We start from the raw sequence: 10859 nt of genomic DNA, 5'->3' as shown, positions 1-10859 counted from the left end.
GAGCACACAGGCAGTGCCAGCTGAGCACACAGGCAGTGGCACTGAGCACACAGTGCCGCCGAGCACACAGGCAGTGGCAGCTGAGCACACAGGCAGCCGAGCACACAGGCAGCTGAGCACACAGGCAGTGCCAGCCGAGCACACAGTGCCGCCGAGCACACAGGCAGTGGCCTGCTTGCAGGCTTTGTCTGTTTTGCACCTCTCCAGTTGTGCAGTGGCTGCTGCTGCACCTGCCCCGTGTCTTAGCAGCAGCCAGGACATGGCGGGTGGCCATGCTCCATTTTATGCCAGTCAGTGATGCGGCTGGCTGCTGTGAGCACCTGAGAGCCAGACCTGGTCCCCTGCAGGTGCAACCCTGCGCCGCCCTCCAGCTGCTTCCGTTTATTGCGAAGGGTGATTCTCAGGCGCTCCATACTGAGGATCTCAGGAGGTCATGAGCCTTTCCAGGGTCTGTCTCTCACCATCTGCCACCGAGACACAGGGCTCACCAGGGCCAGTTAGCAGATGCCACCAACACGACGGGACAGACTGGCGCGGAGGGGACCCTGAGGTTCTTGTCGGTGTCTCCTACTCCATCTCTGGCCTCTGAGAACCCTTTAGGCTGGTGCCCTTACACCCACAGCAGGGTGGGCCGGAGCATGACAGAGAATGCTGTACCCAGAGGCATCCCCCATTTCCAGGTGTCTGGGCCTTTGGGACAGGGTTTCTCCACTTTGGTGGCTCTTTAGAGTTCCAGGTACTCTGAGCAATCCTGTTAAGGATGTTCCCAGGCCAGTTAAGACAGGTCCTGGAGGGGTGCAGGCAGCTGCAGATTTGGAAGCTCATGATCCCACCCCGTGGGCCAGGCCAGCCCAGCACAGTGCCCCTCGGCCTGGTATCAGCTGACAGCTGGCTGCCCTGTGCATTCTCAGGCCTCAGACAGGATGTGACTCTGTGATTTGCCAGTGACTGCTGTGAGCATTCTGGGCTGCTGGCGGCTCTGGAGACCTAAGCGCTGTGGACTCAGGATCCCGAAGCCGTGTTTGAGGTGGTCAGGCTCACCAGCCTCTGGCGGCTCAGTCCCTGGTGTGGAGGGAGAGGTTCTAAGTGTGCATTTGCTGTTTGCATCTGCTGTTGATTCCTGGTTGGTTAGATTCCCTGGGGACATTTCCTCGCTGCTTCCTTTAACACCAAAGAGCCCTCATTTCCTGGCGTCCTTTCTTACCCACATCTTATTCATACAGCCCTGGGGTCCCATCTTGATGTGGGTGGTTTGTTTGACACACACCAAGGACAAGCCCTGGGTTTGTCTCTTGTTCCCTTTCAAAGTCATTTCAAGATTCGCCATGTCTTCTCCTGAGTTAAAGCCTCCTGTGAGCTCGCCATGATTCCTACTTTCTTAATTCTTATTTCCCCTCTTTTTTTGTCTGCCCCCTTTTGGTCTTTGGAATTTGATTTTTTTCCTTCTTTTTTTTTTGCCAGCTCAGCCATGAGTCTATCACATTTATCTAATGTGAAATAATCCCGGTAAGAGCCTGCCCCTGCCAGAGATGGGCAAAGGGGTTTTGACACTTTATCTGCATGGCAAGGTTGAGCACTGCAGTGTTTAAAAGTGAAAGGTCTCATGTGGACTCCACAGGACACTGAGATGGACTGCTGTGGGAGCCATTAATGCCGTTAATGGGCAGGCAGGCAGGCAGCCAGCCAGCCAGCAGTGCGCTGGGGGCTCTGAGCACAGTTCCGGCCCCAGACACACAGCCCGGCAGTGGCTCTGGGGAGAGGAACTGGGACCCACATGGCAGAAGGGAGGCTCTCTCCCTGCCTCTTCTGAGGATGGAGCAGGTGTGGCCGCACAGGCCTGTGCCAGCTCTGGGATGTCCAGGAAGGCAGGGACGGGTGGGAGGCAGGACGCGCGGCCACCAGTGACCACTGAGGTAAACTCGGGTCCTGGCAGCTGTTCACAGAGTGTGTGTTCCACAGAGAGGAAGGGTTGTTAGTGCCGTGGCCTGGGCAGCAGCTGGGCTCTGAGGGGATGCCCTGCACTCGGGATCTCTGCCTTCAGCGCTCACTGGGCAGCAGCTGGGCTCTGAGGGGATGCCCTGCACTCGGGATCTCTGCCTTCAGCGCTCACTGGGCAGCAGCTGGGCTCTGCCAGTGCTTCCTTTCTTGTCTGTGTGTGAGCCCACGTGGCATGAGCTTAGAGGACCACTTCAAGGGTCAAGCCCGGGTAGGCAGGCTCGAGAAAAACTGACCTGTTTTACCTTTCACTCTGATTTGTGGTCACCTTTCTCAAGAGATTGCACCTCTGTCAACAAAAACATTTCATCCGTGTGTGTTCCTTTTTTTAAAAGAATCTTTTATTTTTTAATATGTGCGTTATGTGTTCCATTTTTTTAAAATAATTTTTTTCTTCTTGAAAAGAACTGATTATAGTCAGGTGTGATGATGCACACCTGTAATCCCAGCACTCAGGGAGGCAGAGGCAGGAGGATTGCTGTGAGTTTGGGGCCAGCTTGGTCTATAAAGCGAGTTCAGAACAGCCAAGGCTACACAGAGAAACCCTGTCTCAAAAAGACAACCAAACAACAGAACTGATTATTTTATGTGTGGGGTGTACACCTTGTGTGTGCCTGAAAAAGCCAGCGGAGGGTGCCCTGGAGCTGGACTTACACACAGCTGTGAGCTGCCACCCAGGTGCTGGGAATTAACTCCCGTTCTCTGTAAGAGCAAGAAGTGTTTTAAATATCGAGTCCCCTCTCCAGCCCCCTTCTTCCCTTTTAATGTTAATATTTAATAAAAACGTAATGATAGATGGGAACAAATAACTTGATGTTGCAGAGATCAGTGCTTCCGTGTTGGCTCTCACAGGTGGGCTGGAGTACTCTCCTGCTGTGTGTCTGTCTACCGGACACTGTCTGTGGCCCTGGGTTTACGGCTCTAAGGGCGCAGTGTTAAAATAGTCTCAGTTTCTGGAGGCACTTCCAGCACAAACACCAGGGGGTCATAACAGAAATGCCGGGAGTTCGAGCAACAAGCTTTGGGAACAGAAAGCCTCTAGCGTGAGATTTGAGTGTAGGATGTCCTTGGTTTTGTGAACATTGGTCTTTAATTCAAGGTTAGGGTTTATTTTCATGCAGGAAGTCTGCAGAGTGCGTGCACTTAACCTGGTCTCCCCAGAGCTTGCACCGGTGGGGTGACTCAGGACCACCGAGGGAAGCAGGCGCAGGAGAGCCTCACAGCCTCTTCTGCATTCCTCCGGAGTGCACTCACGGCCCACGGCCACCAGGCTCTTCCCCCATCTCTGCTCTGCCCTTCCTGCAGCCTCGAGAGCGCAGCACGGACCTTGGCCTTTTCTCCTGCAGCGTGGTAGCCGTGTGCTCGGTCTGCGGGGTCTCTATCGGCAGTTTCTCCCATTTTCTTCCCTGAAGCAGCCTCCATGGCTCATTCATGCCCCATGTAGTTAAAGACTAGCTCTTTGACAGACATCTGGGTCCTTTCCACTTTTAAGAATTACAAGTAAAACTCCTGGAAACAGGCTTTTTTTGGGAGGGGGTACAAACAAATCTTCTTTATAAACCCTTTCTCCAGGGTAGTGTTCAGGAGAACGTTGCCGAGTTTTACAGCTCCTTTGGTTGTTTATTTTTGCAGTGCAGCTGCACCCACCCCTTTGCCTGCCTGGCAAAGGCCTGCCACTGCCACCTCCTCAGCTTGGCTTCTGAGGTGGCATTTTATGGACAGCTCGGCCCTTGCCCCTGTGTGCGTTGCAGTATACACTGAGCTGGTTTACGGCATGGCTGCGCTGATCCGCACCCCACCGTCGAGGTGAGGCTGGGGGGCCTCTCACCATCCCACCCGCTTTTGACAGCACTTGTAAGTTTTATTTTGGCCGTTCTGATAGGTGAGCAGTGGAGTGTCACTTGGGAGCTCGTTTGCATTGCCCTGACTCCTGTGGCACTGAATTGTCCAATCGTCCATCCTCTTTGGTGTGGCGTCTGCACGCCTTCCATGTTTGGTTAGTTTTCCTAGCCCGAGGCGGCAACGGTCACGTCAGGATCTCTCCAGGTGATTTGTAGGTCCACTTGAGTGAACTGTTTGTGCAGGGTTGTGGCTGAGGGTGGCTTGTGTTTCCCAGGTGACTGCGTGACACCGAGTCACCCTGTGGGGTTGTCACATTGGTTTGCACACTCTTGTGGAAGCCTTTCTGCCCTGTCACAAACACCAGCTCTCCTCCCTGTGAGGCCTCCTTCAGTGTGTTTCTTGAAGTAATGTCATGTAATTTCAATCCCAACCTCTGCTAACCCCATCCTAATCTCACATCACAGTGAGGCTGTGGTGTCTGGTCTTCTGAGTCTAAGAAATGGGCCTTGAAGTCCAGGGCCGCGACTGTGGGTTGTTCTTTCTTTCTTTTTTTAGAGTCAGGGTTTCTCTGCGGCCCTGGCTGACCTGGAACTCGCTCTGTTCAACAGGCTGGCCTCAAACTCAGAGATCAGCCCGCCTCTGTCTTCCAAGTGCTGGGACTGAAGGTGGGTGCCACCATGCCTGGTTCGTCTTTATTTATTTATTTATTTATTGCAAACCTTCTGGGATTTGACCTTACATTGTTTACTGCTCTCTTATTGGGTATCCACATTTAGGATGTGTGTGTGTGATATGTACATATACATGTATGTGAACAATTGTATGTAGACATGCCTGTGCATATGATGTAGGCATGTACGCACAAATGTCTGCACATATACACACAAGTGTGCATACATGCCTATGGTTATGATGTACTATATGCATGTATGTAAGCATGTGTTTACATGTCTGTAAACGATATACATATGGATATGACATACACATGTATTTGGTATATTTATGTATATACATGTCTACATGTATGTATGTCTGTTTATGTGTATAAATATATGTAGTTGCTGACTTCCTTACTATCATCTAAGGTTTCTCTTGGTCTCTAACAGTCTTTGCTCTGCTCTGAAGTCTCTGCTGTCAATGCAGCCATCATTGCTTTCCACTTACTACTGCTGCCACATCTTCTTTCATCTGTCACAACCAACCTACCAGTTTCACTAAACTTCTATGTGAGTTTCTCGTAGGCAGCTCATAGTTGGGTCATACTTTGTTTTAATTCTTCCAGCCTTTGTCTTTTAATTGCTGTATTTATGCCATTTACACTTAATGTAATTATTAAAATATTTGATCATACATTTGACAATTGACTTTTGTTTTCTGTTTGCCTTAATTTTCTTTTGCTTGTTTCCCTTTTACTACCTTCTTGGACTTTGCTAAATATGCAATTTCATTTTTCCTGTAGTATTACTGGATTTTTCTCTTGTGTAGATTTTGTTTTAGTAGTTGTTCTTATATTAACTTATCATGGTATCATTATTTTACTAGTTCAAGTGAGGTATAGAAAATTCCCCCCTTTTAAACTCTTTATTTTTTATGTAATTATCTAAAATATATTCTCTAAATACATCAGAGCCAGGTTGTGTAATTCTATACTTTTTGCCTTAGCCATCAGACATAATTTGGTCACTCTTTCTGTTTTTATCTACTTTTTCTTGCTTTCCTTCCTACACTTTAAATTGCCTTATTTTTTCCTTTGCTTTCTCTTTAGAATTATGTGCTTTCACTCAAAGGGGACTATAATTAGTTAGTGACCAATTTGCTAACTTTGTAGATAACAACTTTCTGGCAGTTTGAAGGCCTGAGTGTGGTTCTTAGCGACAGTCGGTGAAGAGGAAACAGAAGAGTGAGGCGCGGCTTTCTGTGGGTCGAGCACCACAACCATGTAATTCCCTTAGCAAGTACTTCAGACACGGACAGCACACCGTGCCGTATCCTTGCAATGAAAAATTACGTGAGAGCAGAAAAGCGTGGGGCATCAGTGTGTACAGCAACACGGGCACATCTCAATGCAAGAATCAAGAGAATGACACACAGTGTGGCCACGTGCACATGGACTTCAGAGACTACGGCAAAGAGAAGACTGTGCCTGGGGTCAAAGGGCCCCTGAAGAAACACTGGGAACGCAGGCTTTCCCAGCTGTATCTCACGGCACACTCCTGCAGGGGCCCACAGTGGAGGGGAGAGCCACCGTCCTCTTCCCCGTGCTGCAGCACATGCGCGCCTGCCCATGCTCACTGGCTGATAAAATAGAGATAATAACACAGTTTGTTGCTTCTGGGTGTTTATGCAGCTCACGGGAAGTTGCTTAAAGTGCTTGTTAACCGTGTTCTCAGACGGAGCGGCGCGAGGACCCCTGAAATGACAGGCTGCTCTCCCCTCCGCAGGCGATCACGCTCCTGACTGAACTGATCCGAGAGAACTTCAGGAGTGCCAAGCTGAAGCAGTGCCTCCTCCCCACCCTCGGACAGCTTCTCTACCTCGTAGCCACCCAGGTGAGGCCGTCCCACGGGCCCCACACCCCTGTTGTCTCCCACAGACCCCAGCTCACTTAGGACACTGTCCTTTCTGGTCAGTGCCTCTGCGGTCCTGCGTCTTTGGCTCCTTTAGCTTAGGGGGTCTCAGCCATGTTCCAAAAAGCCCAGAGCAGTTGACGGGTGGTTGCTGTCTGGGCCCTTCGGGCAGGGGAGGACGCTGCTCCCACTGTGAGGGCTCCTGTCTAGATGAGACTCTGCTTTGCGCGGTTGTGAAGGTGACTGTGGGACAGCCGACGGCAGGTGCTGAAGGGCAGCTGAACAGCAGTGTGCCTTCTGTTCGCCTATCGCTGACTAGACTCTGGTAAACCTCGGCCTGGTCACGTCTCACACTTTCGAGCCTTGCACGTTCTGACTGGGTTCAAATGATGACATTTTTAAAGTTTTGTCTCTTCCCCTTCCCCTCATTGCTAACCCGCCCCACCCACTGTGCCCTCGTCTGCGCGCACTCTTTTCCCTGCTCCTGCCACTGTCTCTCATGACACCTGCGTTTCTCTCTCAAGTGGACCTGAACAGCCTTTCCTGGCTCCTGAGTGGCCTGTCTGCAGTCCCCACAGCTCTGCCCCTTCTGGGCTTTCTGGGTAGCGTCTCCATCATGGTTGGTTTATTTTCTTTAGCGCGTGTTCCTGTGTCTGTTCTTTAGTCGGCTTTGTCCCATCACGGCCGCGTGGCTGCTGTTTAGAAGTTCCGGGTCTAAGTACACATTAGTTAAATATCCTGTGGAGGGCTGGGGATGTAGCCGCGTGTGTGAGCCCCAGGGCTCAGTCCCCAGCACCACACAAGTCAGTAAATGCACGTATGCAGGCCCCTGAGGTGAGCAGGGAGAGGGAGGAGGCTGGAGAGACACAGTGAAAGAGCCTTGGCCCAGACACACCCTCACCCCAAGGAGGAGAGCTCCCTGAGGTGTTAGGGTGGGTGCCCAGGTCCACTCTGGTTTACGTGGAGGGACTAGATGGAAAATGAGGATTCCCAGGTTCCATGAGGACGCAGCCGTGGGCCTCTGAGGAAAGGGAGCAACACGGGGCCTAGTGGTGTTGAAGGTAACAGACTAAAGAGCGTGTACTGGAAGGTGACATACAAGTTACCCATGACTTGGGGGATAAAGTAGATGGCTCACTGGGTTGAGGCTGAAAACAAATGGTGTCAGGCTAAATATATTTATTATCAGCCTGTCATTATTATGGCGGTGTCACTTAACCTGCTGTATAATCAGTAAGACACAGACACTCCTGAGAGCTTATCATTGCCTTGTAACCCCTTGGGCTGGACAGATGCTTCCCCCTCTGCCCTCTCGTGTCTCCACATCCCATTTGCTCTAAAGGCTCTAGCTGGGCTGCCTTCCATTCGTAATCCCTCCAGGCCCACATGGTTCTCTCTCCACATAACCATCTCTCCTCCTCTTCTTCCCAAGATCCTCTCTGTTCTCCAAGCCCTTGAGCCTTGGCTCTGCCCACCTTCTTCCGGCCCTGCCGGTACAAGCTTTTATTGCTAACCGAGCAGAACTGTCTTAGGCAGGTTCTGACAAGGACAGGTGTGTCTGGGCGGCGAGGGGATCTTGAGATTCAGTAATTAGCATCCAAACACAAGCAGACCAACCCCTCAGCAGTGAAGAGGGTTGCCATGAAAAGTGAGGACCGGAACTCAGATCCTCAGCAGCCATGAGTGTGGGAGACAGAATCCCCAGAGCAGGCGAGGGGGTGGCTAGGTCAGTGAGAGACTTCCTCAGTGATGAAGGAGGGCAGGGTCAGCCTCCGGCTGTCACGCACACCTGTACGCCTGTGAACACGAGCACACCTCACACCACAGGTGTGCACAGAAGTGGCTAGTGACTCAGCACTCACCGTTTTCTGCAGAGTCAGGTAGAGTGGGCTGAGGGGCCGAGAAGCCAGGATGAGGTGATCGTATGGGGGTGAGGTGGAAGGAGACCGCGTCCCGCAGCGCAGGCTGGCGTGGAGCAGGCTGTGTGGTTGAGGATGTCCTTGAACTTCGGATCCTCCACAGAGGGAGATTCCGTGGGGAGGAGACACATTTGCCTAGGAGAGATAGAGGACAGTCTGTTACCCAAGGCTTGAAGAAAGCGGGCTGGGAATGAAGCCCTGAGCCCATGGAGGGGAGGGGGCTGCCCTGTCAGGACATGGTGTCTGGTGGAGCGTGACTCCCAGTGTGTGCCCAACCTGGTGCCCCGACCTGGTGCTCCCTCGTGCAGGGCCTGACCCGGTGCCCCGACCCGGTGCCCTGACCTGGTGCCCCCTCGTGTAGGGCCTGACCTGATTTCACCTTCCCAGCACATTTCTCCTCCCTCTGCTTTTCTCTGCTTCTTGTCTGCTTTAAAGTTGGTACAGGGAGAATGGCCCAGCCTCGCCTGAGGCTGCCAGAGCCCAGGCGTTGGTAAGAATTGACAGTTCTGTATTTCTCCTCACGCCAGATAACTAGTGCTATTGTGTGTGTGTGTGTGCGTGCGTGTATGTGTGTGTGTGTGTGTGTGTGCACGGCAGTAAATAGGCCTGGGTCAGGTCCACCTGTCAGATGTGAGCTGTGATCCCAGCGGCCCCCGGAAAGCTTCAGATGTGAAGTTTTTCTCGGTTGATGAGGCTCTTCCATGGCCTCGCCCTCACTGTCTTTCCTCACCTTCATTTCTTAGGAAGAAAGAAAACAGCACTCCAGGGAATGCTGGCCGGTGCCCCTGGCGGCATACACCGTGCTCATGAGGTGCCTCCGGGAAGGGGTAAGGAGCCTTGCCGCCCTCTGCGCCCTGGCAGCCGCCCTCCAGGCGAGGAGCGGGGCCTGCAGCGGGGCTGGCTGCCTAGGTGTCCTGTTTAAAGGTGGGGGACACTCGGACATTGCGGTGGGCGGCCATCTGTAAGGTGCTGTAATTACCCGCACGGCAGCCAGCAGGCAGGGCGTGTGCAGAGCGCCCTGTCCCATGAGCCTGCCCTCCCCGTGAGCCCACCCGCCTGCCCGGTGATTCCGGGCACGCATGGCAGTCCCGTGACCCCTTGCCATGGAGTGTCCATGTTGCCATGGAGAGTGTTTCCGGTCCACCTTAGTGTCACACAGTGGTGGAGGAGCCTTCCTGCCCAGGGCTCCATTGCTATGAGGAGACCCCTCGCCCGAGGCACTCCCATACAGGAAACCGTTTAACTGGGGCGGGCTCACAGCTCTCTGAGGTTCAGTCCATTGTCACCATGGGCAGGCAGGGCAGGAAAGGCGGACTCTTGGGAGAAGAAGCTGAGAGCTCTGTCTGGATCCACAGGCCACAGGGAGAGACGCCAGGTCTGGCTCGAGCAACTGAAACCCCAAAGCCCACCCCAGTGACACACTTCCTCAACAAGGCCACACCTCCTAATGGTGCCTCTCCCTGGTGACCGGCTCTAGGGGCCCCTGGGGCCATTCCTGTCCACACCACACAGTGCGAAGTCCTGGGTCATGACATCATGTGAGGTGGCATGATGCGCCGGCCTTCGCCAGCGTGGGGAGGGTGGCTCCTCAGCTGCAGCCAGGACCCATGCTCGGCTCGTCACTCAGGCCTCAGGCCGGGACACTGGTGAGAAGGTGACAGGCCGGTGCACACACTGTTCTCGCCTTTTGGGGAGACAGACTGAAACATGAGAGAATAAATGTGCCAAGGACATAAAGGCCAAAGCAGCAGGTGTGAAACCCGGAGCCTGGGCGTCTCTGCTGACAGGGAGCACAGCCTTGGGCTTCTGGTGCTTATTTTCAAAGCTGACGTTCCCGCCTCCCGGAGACTGGCCGAAGCCGGGACTATCACTTCTCAACTCCTCAGTGCTGGGGTGGGAACAGCGGGCCCACGGTGAGGGCGCTCAGTGTTTATTCGCAGAGCAGACAGGATATAGCGGTTTTAATGATCAATAGATGCCGTGGACAGAAACAGAGCCGGTGGGAGAGAGGGAGGGTGAAAATCAGTGAATTCACCCACCGAGCTGACTGGGGATTCTCTGCCACAGTGAGTCCTGGCCTGGGTGTGTGTGGTCCCTGTGGACAGAGATGAGGCGACACTCACTGTCTGTAGGGTGAATCACACGTGGCCACTGGTCTGGCTGAGACTGTTGGTGGCTGTAGGAGCAGGCTTTGCCTGCCTGGCGCTGCGCGTTGCTGGGTTGGCTCCGGCTGTCCGTCTGAGAGAGTGGGCGCCCTGCTGCTTATGTGTCCTTAGGCTCCCTGTGGACAGTTTTGCAGTTGACACGACATAGAAAGTAGTGTTTGATCACTAAATTATTACTAACAATTTTAAAGTAGAGATACATTTTATGTTACGCTTGCATGCTGTACTGAGTTAGATGTGTTGTGTGTGCGCATGTGTGAACACAGGTACTTGTTAGATGTGTTGTGTGTGCACATGTGTGAACACGTGTACTTGTTAGATGTGTTGTGTGCGCATGTGTGAACACGTGTACTTGTTAGATGTGTTGTGTG

General features: G+C 52.9%; 1 protein-coding gene across 1 annotated transcript in view; it reads left to right on the top strand.

Moving 5' to 3' along the window:
- Positions 1-10859, top strand: part of Ulk4 (unc-51 like kinase 4) — a 246945-nt gene that overhangs the window by 33601 nt on the left and 202485 nt on the right. The window contains exons 18-19 of the mRNA XM_055601553.1: positions 6279-6386; positions 9067-9150. Coding sequence (XP_055457528.1) covers positions 6279-6386; positions 9067-9150 — 192 coding nt within the window. The remainder of the gene's footprint in view (positions 1-6278; positions 6387-9066; positions 9151-10859) is intronic.

The sequence above is a fragment of the Psammomys obesus genome, unplaced genomic scaffold (genome assembly GCF_907164565.1).
Source record: "Psammomys obesus unplaced genomic scaffold, mPsaObe1.curated_primary_1811, whole genome shotgun sequence".
Classification (NCBI taxonomy): Eukaryota; Metazoa; Chordata; class Mammalia; order Rodentia; family Muridae; genus Psammomys; species Psammomys obesus.
Note: the sequence above shows the minus strand (reverse complement) of the source record. Positions and strands in the feature narration are given on the sequence as shown.